Raw genomic sequence first — 15,871 nt, forward strand, 5'->3', positions numbered from 1 at the left:
TGTCTGATGACGAGCTATGCTCACTAGTTTCGGCCACGTGTTGTAGACAAGGAGATTTCCTATTTACATACCTTGGGCTAACTCTTGGGATTAACATGAAGTGTTTATGTAGATAGGACGGATTGATAAGTAAATTCAACAAACGCCCCGTGAATTGGAAAGAAAGTATGTTGTCCATAGGGGGAAGATTGAGTCTTGTGAAATTCGTGTTGGGAAGTTTGGGAATTTACTGTTTTTCCTTGTTTCGGTGTCCAGGAAGGGTAATTAAAAAGATTGAATGACTCCGATCATCTTTTTTCTAGAGGGAAACCGAACAAGAAAAGAGAAGAATTAGATGGGTTAAGTGGGAATTGGCGTTAGCTTCAAAGGAGAAGGGTGGTTTGGGCATCGAAAGTGTAAAAGTGTTTAATCTCGGAGTACTATAAAAATGGAGATGAAGAGTGGTCTCAAGATCGAATGATATGTTGGTTCAAGTTGTTAAGGCGGTTCATGGTATTGATATAGGTTGTCGACACCTTTAGCTTAATGGTAACAGTATTTGGGTTGAGAACGCCAAATCGTTTTCATTGGTTGCCGAAAGAAATATTATGCCTTAGGAGTCACTATACCAAAACGTTGGTGAAATAAGAGATACTATGTTATGGAAAGATCATTAGGTTGGAGATGCACCTCTTAATGTTAGATTTAATCGGATTTTTCACTTAGAAGTTGATGCTAACTGCTCGCTTGCAAGTCGAAGGATAAATGATAGTTGTATATGGAAATGGGTACGTGAAGTTAGTGGAAGAACACAACAAGAGTTTGTTAATTTGTTGAGTGATATATCTAACGTTACTTTGCAAAATAGCAATTATACTTGGGCATGGAAATATTCAAGTAATGGTGTGTTTAATGTAGCTGAGATCATAAAGCATATTGATGATACCTCGTTGCCTTCATCGTCGATCATCATGAATTGGAACAAGATTATTCCTTTGAAGATAAATGTATTCTTGTGGAGATTATCTCGAGATGCATTACCTCATCGATTTAATCTCCTTTTAAATGGGGTGGAATTGTTGGACATCGATTGCTAAATGTGTGGTGAAGGGGTAGAAGACGTCGATCATGTTTACTTTGATTGTATTTTGGCTCTTCAACTATGGGGAAGGATTCAAATTTGGACTGATGTGGATATTCAAACTATGGTGATGTCATGGGAAGAATTAGTAAGTTGGATAGATGACGTTCAACCTAGTGTAGATTGGAAGAATTGGGTATTCATTATTGCTGCTACAACGGTTTGGATATGGAGATTCAGGAATGTGATCGTGTTTAATACTCATGCAAATTAAGGAGTGTGTTTTATTTAATTTTATTCTTTTTTTTATTTTATTATTTTGGCTTAATAGTAGAGGTAGAAATATTATTTCCTGAAACTTTTGGTTATGTAATCCGTTGTAATTTTTCTTTAGGGTCTGTTCTCAAGTTTTTTTTATAAAGGAAATGAAATGAAAAAAATAGGAATGAAAGGGAGTGATTTCAAATCCTTCCAATTTGAAAGTAAGAGATGAAGAGTAAAATACTCATCCATTCCCTTCCCTTTCTTTCATGTCAAAACTTTGGAACGCATTTGTGAGTTTGATTTCCTTCCAAATCAATTCCTTTCTCTCCAAATTATAGTTGTGGAACAGAGCCTCAGGTTCTACTAATTTGGTAATTTGATTTATAATTTTGGCCGTTAAAAAATAACTTAGTCAAATTTAATGTGGTTGAAAGATGCTACTACCTTTAATAGTAGAGAAATTTTTTCACTTGTAAATTTAAAATTCAAAATCAAATTCAAATTCAAATTCAAATTCAAATTCAAAATTCAAAATCTATTCTAAAAAGGGAACGTAAAAAGAAAATTTAAAATTGTACAGTAATTTATATATATTCACAACGGAAACAGTAATTACACAGTAATTATTATTACATTAATTATTAATTAATAATTAATATTAATAATAAAATATAAATTATAAAATATATATAATATAAAATATAAATATAAAATATAAATAAAATATATAAAATATAAAATATATACAAATGTCTCATTAGTATGACTCATTATTAGTATAAGAAAACCTCACGCGCCCCTCTTTCAACCCCACGCTTTCCCCAAATTTGACCTAGCTCGTACACACAACAAACCTTAAATACATTTTCTTCAAAATTATTTCAAAATTCATAATTCATAATCATTATCCAATATCGCATCAATTAATCAATCAATCAATAATCAATAAAACGATTCTGCTTACAATTTCTGTCAATTGTTTGAAAATCAATTGAATATGCTTAGGGTTTCAGAGTAGATAATGGTAAATTCGTTATCATCATGTGTGAATTTTATGGATAAAGAATGCCGGAATTTCGAAGTGGAGTACGTCGTGGCCGTGCTCCGGTAATTGATAGGAAGAAGAAAGTCGGTGCCACCGGTAAGCCGGTAAAACGATCGGAACATTTAGTCGGTAATTACGTGAAGACTCGAGCGGCTGTTGCTAGGGAGGCTGCGGCGGTGGTGGCGGTTGGAGCTGCGGTCGTTGAGGCGAAAGAACAGAAAAAGCCACGGCGGCAGAGAAAGTGTTTGGATAAAAAGTCGGTGATTGTTTTAATATCTGAAGATAAAAAAGAAACAGTGAAAGAAGTAATGGCTGATGGTAGTGGTGGTTTGAGTGCTAATAGGGTTACTGGTCAGGAAGAAGAAGGGAATACTGCTCCTTTTCCTGATAGGGTATGTTATTTTATTGATCTCTTGATATTATTTTTAGTATTTAATTTGATTGTGTTTTTGTTCATATAAATTGTTGATATCTATATGTATAGTCTCGGGTGTAATTAAGTATTAGAGTATTGGATTAAAATTTCAGCAAAATTAGAGAATAGCAAGTAATTTTGGGTTTATGTGCAATGAGTGGTTATTTTTTTGCCTAATTAGAAATAGACTAATTAGATGTCTTGTTGTAGATAATTGTGTTATCTACCGGTTGTAGATAATTGTGTTATGTAAATTGCTAGATGGTTTAGGGATATAATTACAGTATACTTTAGTGAAGTGATGATGGACGACATGCTGTTAGTGATTAATGGGCCATTTTTTATGTGATTGAATGTGTTGATATAATTACAGAATGATTGAAGTATCTTGGGCATTGGTTAAGAATGCGTACAGTTTATGAAGTCACTTAATAATCTGTAAACCAGTTGTTATGTTACCTTAGGAGTGCGTAAGTAACATAATTTCAATTCGAAGTAGTATATGTTGCAGCTTACTTAGGATGTTACCAAAGGCATGTCGATATGAGTCAGCTATTAATTATTATTTATATACACTATTACAAATATTATGCTACAACTTTGTTGCTAAATGCCACAATTAACTTATCTTAGATTTGATGCATGCCATTTATGTGGAACCTATAAACTATACTCAGATTCTGATGCTCAATCGAATTTCCTAACATGGAATGTATTCAGGTTGCTGATAGTGTATATATCATATGTCTGTTATTATATTTATCACTTTGAAATTGCGTTGATTAGATTATTGAAGTACGTTCAAGTTATTATTAAAATCAGGATCTGCTACTGTATATGGTTCTTAAGCGGCTTCTTTTCAGGTTCAAGTAGGTAATTCACCTCAATACAAGGTTGAAAGGAAGTTAGGCAAAGGTGGATTCGGTCAAGTATTTGTTGGTCGCCGTGTTTCTGGTGGAACTGATCGCATATCCGGTCCTGGTGCAACAGAGGTAGTGTATATATATATGTGTGTATATTTATGTATATGTATATGTATATGTATATGTATGTATATATACATATGTATTATCAAGTCTGATATTTACAGTCCATTTTCTTTGATTCTGGACATGGCAGGTAGCTCTTAAATTTGAGCATAGAAATAGCAAAGGCTGTAGTTATGGTCCTCCATACGAGTGGCAAGTTTACAAGTACGTTCACATTTATTGTTTTGTGTGTGTGTGTGTGTGTGTGTGTGATATGTAAACATATTTATTTAGCTCTTTAACAAGAAATAAAAACATATAATATTCTGGTGTTGGTGGGACAGTACTCTCGGCGGTAGTCATGGAGTGCCTAAAGTTCACTATAAAGGAAAACAAGGAGACTACTATGTGATGGTATGATATCAAGTTTCTTTCACATTTAAAATTTGTTACATAAATATTATTATTGTTATTTTTTTATTTTTTTTATTTTTTAAATCTTTTTCTCGCGTTCAGGTCATGGATATGCTTGGGCCTAGTTTGTGGGACATTTGGAATTCTTCTGGGCAGACGTGAGTTCCTAATCTTATGAACATAACCAATGCTTCTGGCTCTTTTTCATGTTTTTGTTTCTTTTATGTTACTTTTAAAGATTACACGCCAAGAGTAAATGGAAAAACATAAGTTCATTCATGTGATTTGACTTTTTGATTGTGTGCCTGTTTGCCAGGATGTCATCAGAAATGGTAGCTTGTATAGCAGTGGAGTCTTTGTCTATTTTAGAAAAGATGCATTCTAGAGGGTTTGTTATTCTTTGTTTTTTTTTTTGTTTCCAAGTTGTCTTGATTCTCATTATTATTATATAAAATTTGATATTGATGTTTGTTTCTTACATTTGACTTTGTTGAAATTAGTTATGTACATGGAGATGTAAAGCCAGAGAACTTTTTACTTGGTCAACCATCAACACCTCAAGAAAAGAGACTATTTCTTGTTGACCTTGGCCTAGGTAAGACATTCATCCGAATGGCTTTTTTCCTTTCTTGTTGATCTTTGATGAAATTCTTTTCTTATTTAATTAATGCATCCATTTATCTATGTTATTATGCAGCAACTAAGTGGCGTGAAAGCTCTAATGGTCAACATGTTGACTATGACCAGAGGCCTGATATGTTTAGGTAATTTATGATTTACCCGCTAGTTGAAACAAATTATTAATCTCACATAATATAAACTATCTTTTTTACCTAAAATATTTTTGTCATTCTACTGTAGAGGAACGGTTAGATACGCGAGTGTCCATGCACATTTGGGAAGGACAGCTAGTAGAAGAGATGATCTTGAATCTCTTGCATATACACTTGTATTTCTTCATCGTGGTAGACTGCCTTGGCAAGGGTATCAGGTATTTCTTTTACTTCATATAATAATAATAATAATAATAATAATAAATAATAATAATAATTTAATAAAATAATAATTAAGGTTTGAAGAATTGACTTTTGAATAATTTAATATTTTTGTTAGGGTGACAACAAGTCATTTCTGGTTTGCAAGAAGAAAATGACAACATCACCTGAAATGTTGTGTGGTTTCTGCCCTGCTCCATTCAAACAATTTCTTGATATAGTTGTGAATATGAAGTTTGATGAGGAGCCCAATTATTCTAAGCTAATATCTTTGTTTGAGGGTTTACTTGGCACGAATCCTGCCATAAGACCAATTAATACAGATGGTGCTCAAAAGGTAATCCATCTTTTCAATTCAATGTTTTGATTAATGTAATAGTAAGTTACCTACTGTTTCTGACACATACTTGTGTTATTAGATTATAATTCAAGTTGGCCAAAAACGGGGAAGATTGAATCTTGATGAAGATGATGATGGTCAGCCTAAGAAGAGAATTCGAATGGGTGTTCCTGCTACTCAGTGGGTCTCGGTTTACAATGCCAGGCTACCCATGAAACAAAGGTGCATAATTTCTCTATGCTGATTTTTTTTAAATCTTCAAGCAGATTCGTGTTGTAAAAAAGGTTGCAAAAATGCTACTTAGGAAGTACTCGTTTTGGAATTTTTAGGGAGTATTCAGATGTTGACCAAGTTTGACTTTGACTGATTTGACCTAGTTTTGACTGATTTGACCAATTTTCCGAGTTTGAATTTTGTCCGATTTTCAGAGTAATTCCGAGTTTTGGCCATGTTTGATTGAGTTTTGACCTAGTTTGACTAATTTTGACCGATTACTTCCCGAGTTGCAAAAACCGAGTACTCGGATGTTGGCCAAATTTGATTTTGACTGATTTTGACCAACTAATCCCGAATTTTGTCTGATTTTTGAAGTAATTCTGAGTTTTGGCCAAGCTTGACCGAGTTTGACTAAGTTTGACCGAGTTTGACTATGTTTGACCGAGGTATATTGATGTAAAAATATTTGGTGCATCATTTTATCAGGTACCATTACAATGTTGCTGATGCAAGACTTGCACAACATATTGAGAGGGGAAATGCAGACGGTTTACTTGTTAGTTCTGTTGCTTCTTGTTCGAATCTGTGGGCAATTATAATGGATGCTGGAACCGGCTTTACACACCAAGTTTATGAGCTGTCTCCTTTTTTCTTGCACAAGGTTTTCTTTATTTAAATCCCACATCACATGGTTTCTTTAATAAAAGTCTATATTTTTATTATTGATTTTAAAAGTGTTGTTGACTAATTATGTAATCTTAATAGGAATGGATTATGGAACAATGGGAGAAGAACTATTACATCAGCTCCATTGCTGGTGCTAACAACGGAAGCTCTCTTGTTGTCATGTCTAAAGGTCTGTAGCAAAAAAGTGAGGTCAAAGTCAATATATTAATATTTTTTATACTCTGAATTTGTACTTAAAAATTACGAATTTGCCCTTTGCAGGGACCCAGTATTCTCAACAGTCATATAAAGTAAGTGATTCATTCCCTTATAAGTGGATTAACAAAAAATGGAGAGAAGGGTTCCATGTGACATCAATGGCAACTGCTGGTACACGTTGGGGTGTTGTCATGTCACGCAATGCTGGTTTCACCGATCAGGTACACCCCTCTTAAATTTCACGTTTTTTGCACCAACATATGTTTCACCGATCAGGTACACCCCTCTTAAATTTCACGTTTTTTGCACCAACATATGCCTGTTTTTTTATGTATAGATATTGGTAATATATGTATTTTTTTAAGTTGCCATTAAATTTGTTGATATAATATTTGAAGGTGGTGGAGTTGGATTTTCTGTATCCTAGTGAAGGGATTCATAGAAGGTGGGATAATGGTTATCGTATTACGTCAACTGCTGCTACGTCTGATCAGACTGCTCTCATTTTAAGCGTGCCCCGTCGTAAGCCTGGAGATGAAACACAGGAAACTTTGCGCACGTCTCAATTTCCAAGCACACATGTAAAGGTTAGTTTACCTGATGAAATCATGAGCTTTTGTCCAGAAGTGGTAAGATGAGCAGGTTGAGTAATCTGTTAACATGGGTTCGGGTTAAAATGTGCCATTTTCTTAGTACATGCTGGGTCAAGTTTGGTTGGGCTTTGGCCCAATTTTATACTCTCTCCGTCCCAAATTAATAGTCTAGTATTCTTTTTTGTGTTGCCCCAAATTAATAGTCCAATTTCATTTTGAATTAATAAGAATAATGAGTTAAATATCTTTAAAGAAAGGTAAAAAGTAAAGGGTAAAACCTGTAAAAGTGAACATAAAGTACAGTGTGATAATTGTGATAATGTCATCTCTTAAACTTTGTATTTTTTGGTCTGTGGACTATTTAATTAGGACGGAGGGAGTAAAGTTTTTATTAATTAGCCGTTTATGATTACATTATCGTCATTTTATAATACTATATCAAGTATCTGATCAAGATAATCAAAGAGACTATAAAGCGTTAAAATGATATTTTGCACGTCTCTGTTTTGCTATCTTTCTTATCAAACCAGTTTTAGAAAACCTACATCGCAAATCAACTCATTCTTAAGTAAGTTGGTTGAAAATGCAATTCTAATACAAACATCACTGCATTCGTGGTTATATAACATGACGTTGGCAGTTATTAATGATGATTTTTGGTTTTGCAACATTTAGGGAAAGTGGGCGAAGAATTTGTATCTTGCTTGCATTTGCTATGGAAGAACCGTTTCTTGATGATATATAGCAAGGGGAAGGCCAATAGGCGAGATTTAATAGAAATTGAGGAAGCCGTGTCTTTTCTTTTTGACATATCTGGTGACATAAGATGTTAAAAGTTGGTATTTTCTTTTTCAGTAGTATAGTTTGTAAATTTTTTATTTATTTAATTTTGAAGTTGTATAGTTGGCTCCTCTATGTATGGTTGTTGCATGAATGATCCTTTGATGAACCTTAGGATCTTGCTTAAAATTGATCATGGATGACAGAAGGCCGATACTACCTATTTGTTTCTGTATGTGCCGAAAAAGCACTAGAAAATTACAACTTCGAAAGGCAACACAGTTTAATCAACAAAAGAAATACGGAGTATAATTAACCCAGGAGTACACTGTAATTCTTGAATTCATAATTGGTAGAACTATCTGTGGTAAACTTTCATCTTTTATTATTTAAACAATGGGTCGATTACAGACGGTTCTGTGTTAAACTTTGTGTATTTGAGTTCATTACTACACCCTCGGTCGGTAATTAATTGTCTCCGGACAAAAAACACATACTCCCTCCGTCTCATTATAACTGTCCACTTACTTTTTGCACACAGTTTTAGGAAATCCCATTAACTTCATTCTTCACCATTCAGAAATCTTCTCTCTCCAGGATAACCTCTTCTCATTGGTTGAAAGTACAATATGGACACATTGGTTGAAAGTACACACACTTGTAATGGGACATTCCAAAATGAAAATGTAAACATTTGTGAGAGTAGTTTAAGAAAAGTCTTTTTTACTTTATAATTTTAGCCCTTACTATTTACCCCTTTTTGTCATAAATGCATAAAGTAAGGGTATAAATTTTTTTATTTTTTTATTATTACCTATTTATGAGAGTGGACAATTAATTTGACAAAAAAAAAAAAAAAAAAGAATTCTAGACAATAAAATGGGGACAAACTCAATAATGACAGGGGGATACCACTGCAGTGTTATTTGCAATGTCTATATCTGCTGGAACAAACAGGGGATACCACTGCACTGTTATTTATCAATGTTTTCCAATCCCATTGATGCCAAGATTAATGATCAAACTTAATATACTAATTTGTTGGTTTCAACAAAATTTTCACGGTCTTGATAAAATAGTTAAGACTTCGGGTGCGTTTGTTTGCCTCTTAATGGAATGATTCAACGCTGAATGCTGAGCCATTCAACATTCAGCGTGTTTGTTTCTGACCTTTGAATGACATATGGTGCTGAATGGTTCAGAATTCAGTGCTGAATCATTCAGAGTTGAAACACTCTCTTAACCATTAAGAGCCTAGTTTTTCTGTAATATTCTTTTAAATTCACATCCTGAACGTGTAACCAACAAAATATATTGTATTTATATTCATGTAAAACGCTAATAAGGTAATTTTACTCAATTCATATCGTTCATTTAAAACGATTATCAAACAGCTTATTTTCATTCAGAGCAAACTTTATTCAGAGGCTCTGGACCATTCAGATTCTGAACCATTCAGCGCTAAATGATTCAGTTTTATCAAACGCACCATTCCACTAACTTCTTTTTTACTATCATTCATTAAAGTTAGTTATATACGCTCTTTTTTTTTTCTTGAACAACAGTTATATACACCGTACAAAAACTTGACAGCTATATATACTAGTAATATGTTTTTTGAATTAAATTTTCAAAGCAGTATCATTTCATAAATATGTCATAACTTTACTTACCTAACATTTCAATTCAAGTGTATTAATACAGAAGCCGCCTTACCCAAACAACAGCCACACAAATTGGTCATCTACTTCAAAAGTCTTGAGTCTGCATCTTTGTTTTAAGATCTGCTTTTGTATACTCTATATTTTACAAATAATTTGTCAAGATCATAATAATAAGGATTAATTTGCAATCAAGATCATAATATAATAATATAATAATATAATAATAAGGGTTAATTTGCAATGTCTATATCTGCTGGAACAGGGGATACCACTGCAGTGTAATTTATCATTTTTTTCAATCCCATTGATGCTAACTAAAATTAATGATCAAACTTAAAATACTAATTTGTTCTTTTCAACAAAATTTGCAAGGTCTAGATAAAATAAGACTTCTACTAATTTTATTTCTACTATCATTCATTAAAGTTAGTTATATACACTGTACACAAACTTGACAGCTATATATACAAGTAATATGTTTTTTTAATTAAATTTTCAAAGTAGTATCATTTCGATGGATCTTCAAACGTATTAGCTTACAAGATTGCGAATCGGAATGGTAAACGAATCGATAAGGAGACCATTAATGGGAAAACGAAGAGAGCGGTATTATAGGACGTTTTGTTTCATAAGTTGGATGTTGTATTCTTTTGGTTCATTGTCATAGATATTGGTTAGTTTTAGTTTTGTTCGATTTCACGGTTTTTGTTTCTTCGTTAAGTTCAAGGCTCATCGATAGATAGATAGTGTTAGGTATTATCGCTTTCTAAGTTCGAGTCACTAAGTTTTTCGGTGTTGTATCTTTCGGTTTCGGTTGAGAGTGTTTTATTTTGAAAATTGTTTTCGGTTATTTAAAAAAAAGAAGAGAAAAAGTATGTCATAACTTTACTTACCTAACATTTCATTTCAAGTGTAAATAATAGAGAAGAAGCCTTACCCAAACAACAGCCACACAAATTGGTCATCTTTCAACTTCAAAAGTCTTGAGTCTTCTTCTTTGTTTATAGATCTGCTTTTGTGTACTCTTTATTTTCATTTCATTCAAATTCCCTTACAAACAAACAAACAAACGATCTTTATTTTCAAGGTTCCCATGGCTGAAATCGTTGTTAGTGCTGTTGTGACCGTTCTGATTGAAAAGTTGGTATCGGGTGAATTGATGAAGCTGGCTCGATCTGAAGGAATAGATTCTCAGCTGAAAAAATGGAAGAGAACATTGCCCATGATCCAAGCGGTTCTTGCTGATGCAGAGCAAAAACATATAACACAGAAAGCTGTTGAGCTATGGTTTAAAGATCTCCAGGAGTTGGTTTATGATATAGATGACGTTCTTGATGACTTGGCCACTGAAGCTTTAACGCGCAAGTTGAATCAAGGGTCTCATGCAAGCTCCAGTAAGTTACTGAAAATCATGCCAACTTGTTGTACTAATTTCACTCCTCATAACATGATGTATGGTACTATGGTCATAAGATGAGTTCTAAGCTAAAGGAGATTACAGCTAGATTGCATGATCTAGTTAATGAAAAGGATAATCTAGGTCTGGATGTAAATAATGCGAAAGTTGAAATTAGATCAAACACAACCACTAGACAATTGGAGGAAACTTCACTAATAACTGAGTCCAAAGTTTTGGGTAGGGAATGGAATAAAGAGGCATTGCTCGAGAAGCTATTGAGGGGTGAAGCAAGTAATCAAAACGTGAGCATCTTGCCCATAGTTGGTATGGGTGGCGTTGGCAAAACAACTCTAGCCAAATGACCAAGGTAACACCACACATTCTGAACCCTTTGTCTGATGAACACTCTCTGTCTTTATTTGCCAAATGTGCGCTAGATGAACATAACTTTGAGAATCATCCCTCACTTGTACCGTTTGCTCAAGGTATCAATAAGAAATGTAATGGTTTGCCATTGGCTTTGATAGCACTTGGGAGGGTCTTGAATACTAAGGAAAATGATGAAGATGAATGGGAGAAGCTGTTGAACAGTGAGATATGGAGTTCAGATGTTGGAAATGATCATATTCTTCCTGCTCTTAAGCTGAGCTATTATGATCTCCCTTGTCAACTAAAACAACTTTTTGCATATTGTTGTTTATTCCCAAAAGACTACGTGTTCGACAAGAACGAGTTAGTGTTACTGTGGATGGCAGAGGGGTTTTTAAACCCATCAAAAGGCAACATGTCAATGGAGAGTTTGGGTAGCCGGTATTTTGAAGAGTTACAATCGAGGTCTTTTTTTCAACATTCAACAGATAGCAAATCTGAATACATCATGCACGACTTGATGAATGACCTGGCCATTAGTGTCGCGGGTAAGTTTTTCTGTATGTTGGACGAGAAGATGGATCTAAATGGTAGGATCGAAGCCTTTGAAAAGTTCCGTCACTTTTCATTCATACGTCAAAAATATGCAATATATAGAAAGTTTAAGGAATTACACAAAGCTACACACTTAAGAACCTTCCTACCAATGTCTGTGAAGTTCATGTATAAGATGAGATTGAAATTGGACAACATTCTTGTTGAATTACTTCCAAAACTACAATTACTAAGGGTGTTGAATTTGAGTTATTGTAACATTACCGAGGTACCAATGGTTATTGGTAGTCTCAAGCATATAAGGTACCTCAATTTCTCAGGAACTAACATCACAAGATTACCAGAACAAGTCGGTGAGCTATGTAATCTGCAAAGCTTGCTGGTTCGTGGGTGTACTAATTTAGCTAGCTTAACGTTCACTTTTGTGAAGTTAATAAACTTACGACATCTTGATTTGAAAGATACTCCACTGTTGAAGAAGAGCCCATTAGGGATTGGTGAGTTGACTCAGCTACAAACTCTATCGAAGGTTATTATTGAAGGAGGTATTGGGTTTAAAATATCTGAACTGAAGGACCTTGTTGATCTTCAGGGTGGACTTTCCATTAATGGGTTAGAAAAGGTGCTGGAACCAATACAAGCAAAGGATGCCAACTTGCAACAAAAGAAGGGTCTTGATGATATTGTTTTGAAATGGACAGACGTGTTTGATGATTCTCGAAATTTGCAGTCTGAATATGAAGTTCTTGAATGGCTAAGACCTCACCGTAAGTTGAAAACACTCCAGATTTTGTTCTATGGGGGAGTGAAATTTCCTACTTGGGTTGGAAATCCATCATTCAATCAGTTAAGGTTACTAACATTATATGGTTGTAGAAGTTGTACACAATTAACAACTGATGATGGTAACAACGCTATAACTGGATCGTTTCTTAATCTTGTTGAACTATCTATAATAGATTGTCCGAAACTTGCCGAGGTTTCAATTGGATCATTACCGTTACTCGAGGTTTTAAATATAAATGTATGCTCTGAAGAAGTGTTAAGATCCATAATTTGTGCGTCTTCGTCAATTCGTAGGTTGACAATGGCTCGTATTGAAGGACTTATGAAACTGGATGAGGATGTTTTGAAACATCTCAAGGCACTTGAAGATCTACGCATTAATGAATGTGATAAATTGAGATACTTGTGGGATTCAGAATCGAAGGCATGCGGGCTTCTTGTGAGTTTACAGAGGTTGTATGTATATGATTGTAATAAGTTGGTATCAATGGGAGAGAAAGAGGAGGTTAGTGTTAATGTGGGGAGTAACAGCATTGACAAAGGATCTGTCCTTAGATCAGTTTTTCTTTGGGATTGTAATTCATTGGAGAGTTACAATTGCCCTAATAGTGATTCATTGACATTGGGATCAATGGTAAAGAACGTGGATCTCCCATCCTCTCTCAAGTCTCTTGATATAAAGTATTGCAAGAATTTGAAGTCATTTTCTCACGAACATTTGCAAAGTCTCACATGTTTGGAAGAGATGGTGATAACAAATTGTCCAAGCATGGATGATTCATTTCCACGTGGGTTGTGGCCTCCTAATTTAAGGAAGCTAGAAATAGGAAAGTTAAAGAAGCTAATGTCAGAGTGGGGCCTTCAGAATTACCCACCCTCACTTGTTCAACTAGAGTTATGGGGTGAAGATTCAGGAGTGAATTCATTTGCAGTGGAAGAAGATGCAATGAATAATACTACTGATTCAACATCGTTTCTTCTTCCACCATCTTTAACTCGTTTAACAATCAATTGTTTTAAGGATGTTGAATCAGTTTCAGAGGTCTTACAACACCTCACTCACCTTCAACGACTTGATATTTGGAGGTGCCCTAATCTTAAAGATGTGCCAGACACAACTTCATCTTTGAGAGTGCATGTGCATAGGTAGAGAAGGAACTCCAGATGTATTAATTGGCACGTGAAATAACATCATCATGGTATTTTTTTTTTATTTTTATCTTATATTATTCCATTAGCTTTGGAAGGCACTATAAAGTATAAACTAATAAAGTTGTGTATTAATTGGTTTGGTGGCTTTTGTTTTGTAAGGTTTTGTATTTATTGTGCTGCTTTGGTTATCTTGCCCTATGTAGCTAATAAACTAGCCCTCTACCTGTTTGATACAATTCCTCATAAACTCAAGTGTAGTGGTCAGAGCTTATGTAGTATTTTACATGATATGAATTTGAATTAGTATGCTAATTCGGGAATTTCATATGATATGTATGACAGGTGATTTATCTGCTGTAGCGGCTTTGAAAACACCAAAGGAGAAAAGCAGTGCAAAAGTTTAAGAGTTTGTTGTGATTATCATGTTGTAGCTTTTTATAACTTGAAAATTCTGTTTGTGATGTAATAATTTATAAAGATTTTCATAATTTCATGTTTATGGCATATCAGCTAGTGTTTAATGTACCTGTTTATTGAGCTATGAAGATTATTAGTTGCATTATCTATTCCATATTTATTTTAAGGTGACAACAAATATATTGAAGTCACGTATTTTTTTATAGTTGATCATCGTTAGCTCAACATTTTAACGATATGATTATGTAGCAACTAATTGTTGTTCAAAACAAAAAATAAAAAAATTTAAAAATAAAAATAAAAATCTATAGATGACTACCCAATAAATTTGTGTTGCCACTTTTCAAAAGTATGAAGTGAATGCCAGCCCAGTTTTGCATATCCAGCTTCCACAGAGGCACATTATCACCATGTTTCTATGACCAAAAACAAATAAAGACCAGATTCAATCGACACATCACAAATCCCCAAAAACAAAATCACAAACTGAATAATAAGATTGAACCCCAGAATCTGGCAAGAAGCTTGTGCGTTATTTAGATCATAAAATTTTGCCAAAGGTCTAAGCAGTTACAAGCAGCACCAACAGACACATAAAAATGGGTTTAAATTGACGTCCAACCCATTTGTTATCGAAGGGGTCAGAATTGTCACCCGACCAGTTTGCTGTCAAATGGGTCAGAATTGCCACCCTAACCTGTCTGCAGTTTGGGACCTGTCTACATTGTGGGTCTTTGTCTACCGTTAGGTCATTGTGTGCTGTTAGGGCCCTTATATGCCATAAGGACGGTACAACACAACATATGATCATCTAGTTTTAGACAAGAACCTCAATTTTTGTTGGATATGAAATTCTTTTGTGAATTCGAGTTCAACAGTATTAAGTGCACTTTTCCTGGTTTGGTTCATATGTATACGCCAACATATTGCATAATGTTTTACTAACAATAATATATATCAGCTTACAAATGATTTATGTACTGTTGGAAGAAAAGCTGCAGAGCCTCATTTAGGGTACTACAGTTTTTTGTTAGGTAAACACTTCAACTTTGATACGACACTAAGGTTTTGGTTAGTTTCAGTTCGTACTTTTTTATCATTCGCCGGTCAATTAGAACTTTAAAAAGTACAATGACAAATAAAGCATTTCAGAAAACTCTGCTTTTCTCAACTCTAACAATGCAAGCCTTAATGAAAGTTCATAAAACTGACTCGAACTTCAACAGCAATAACACGGTTATTTAAAATAATAAGTTACATGAAAGCCCTTTTACCATCCCAGTAATCTTCACGTGATGGTTTATGGGTCAATATCGAGCCTTGCAAATTTCTTGATTTTGTCTAAAGTAAGATCCTCGGGTTTGATTTTCGTAATACCGAGATTTTTTAAGCGTCTAAACATAACATTAGTTAAGTTTTTGAGTAACCATGTTTGTCCGATGCACACAAGCGACTAAAAAGAGCATTATGCGATTGTGGTGATTCGTGAAACATTCGTGTGCATAGCGGCAGCTAGAAGGTTGTTTGCAGCGGTTATGGCGTGACTGTAAGTCT

General features: G+C 34.3%; 3 protein-coding genes across 3 annotated transcripts; all 3 read left to right on the top strand.

Moving 5' to 3' along the window:
* Window positions 1-2,156: 2,156 nt before the first annotated feature.
* On the top strand, window positions 2,157-8,358 carry LOC139877023 (casein kinase 1-like protein HD16). The gene is made up of 16 exons (XM_071864430.1): window positions 2,157-2,761; window positions 3,648-3,776; window positions 3,904-3,977; window positions 4,097-4,166; window positions 4,269-4,324; window positions 4,483-4,554; window positions 4,667-4,761; window positions 4,864-4,930; window positions 5,028-5,157; window positions 5,280-5,498; window positions 5,581-5,723; window positions 6,204-6,378; window positions 6,483-6,573; window positions 6,666-6,823; window positions 7,001-7,189; window positions 7,871-8,358. Exons 1-16 carry the CDS (start codon window positions 2,390-2,392, stop codon window positions 7,928-7,930), a joined length of 2,100 nt encoding a protein of 699 aa, XP_071720531.1. The 5' UTR covers window positions 2,157-2,389; the 3' UTR covers window positions 7,931-8,358.
* A 2,374-nt stretch (window positions 8,359-10,732) lies between these two features.
* LOC139875642 (putative disease resistance RPP13-like protein 1) lies at window positions 10,733-11,116 on the top strand. Its single transcript, XM_071862962.1, has one exon. The coding sequence runs from the start codon at window positions 10,733-10,735 to the stop codon at window positions 11,114-11,116; it is 384 nt and encodes a 127-aa protein (XP_071719063.1).
* Window positions 11,117-11,396: 280 nt separating this feature from the next.
* Window positions 11,397-14,304, top strand: LOC139875643 (putative disease resistance RPP13-like protein 1). Its single transcript, XM_071862963.1, has 3 exons — window positions 11,397-13,894; window positions 14,060-14,160; window positions 14,243-14,304. The coding sequence occupies exons 1-3, from the start codon at window positions 11,397-11,399 to the stop codon at window positions 14,302-14,304; spliced, it is 2,661 nt and encodes an 886-aa protein (XP_071719064.1).
* Window positions 14,305-15,871: the final 1,567 nt, after the last annotated feature.

The sequence above is a fragment of the Rutidosis leptorrhynchoides genome, chromosome 11 (assembly GCF_046630445.1).
Source record: "Rutidosis leptorrhynchoides isolate AG116_Rl617_1_P2 chromosome 11, CSIRO_AGI_Rlap_v1, whole genome shotgun sequence".
Classification (NCBI taxonomy): Eukaryota; Viridiplantae; Streptophyta; class Magnoliopsida; order Asterales; family Asteraceae; genus Rutidosis; species Rutidosis leptorrhynchoides.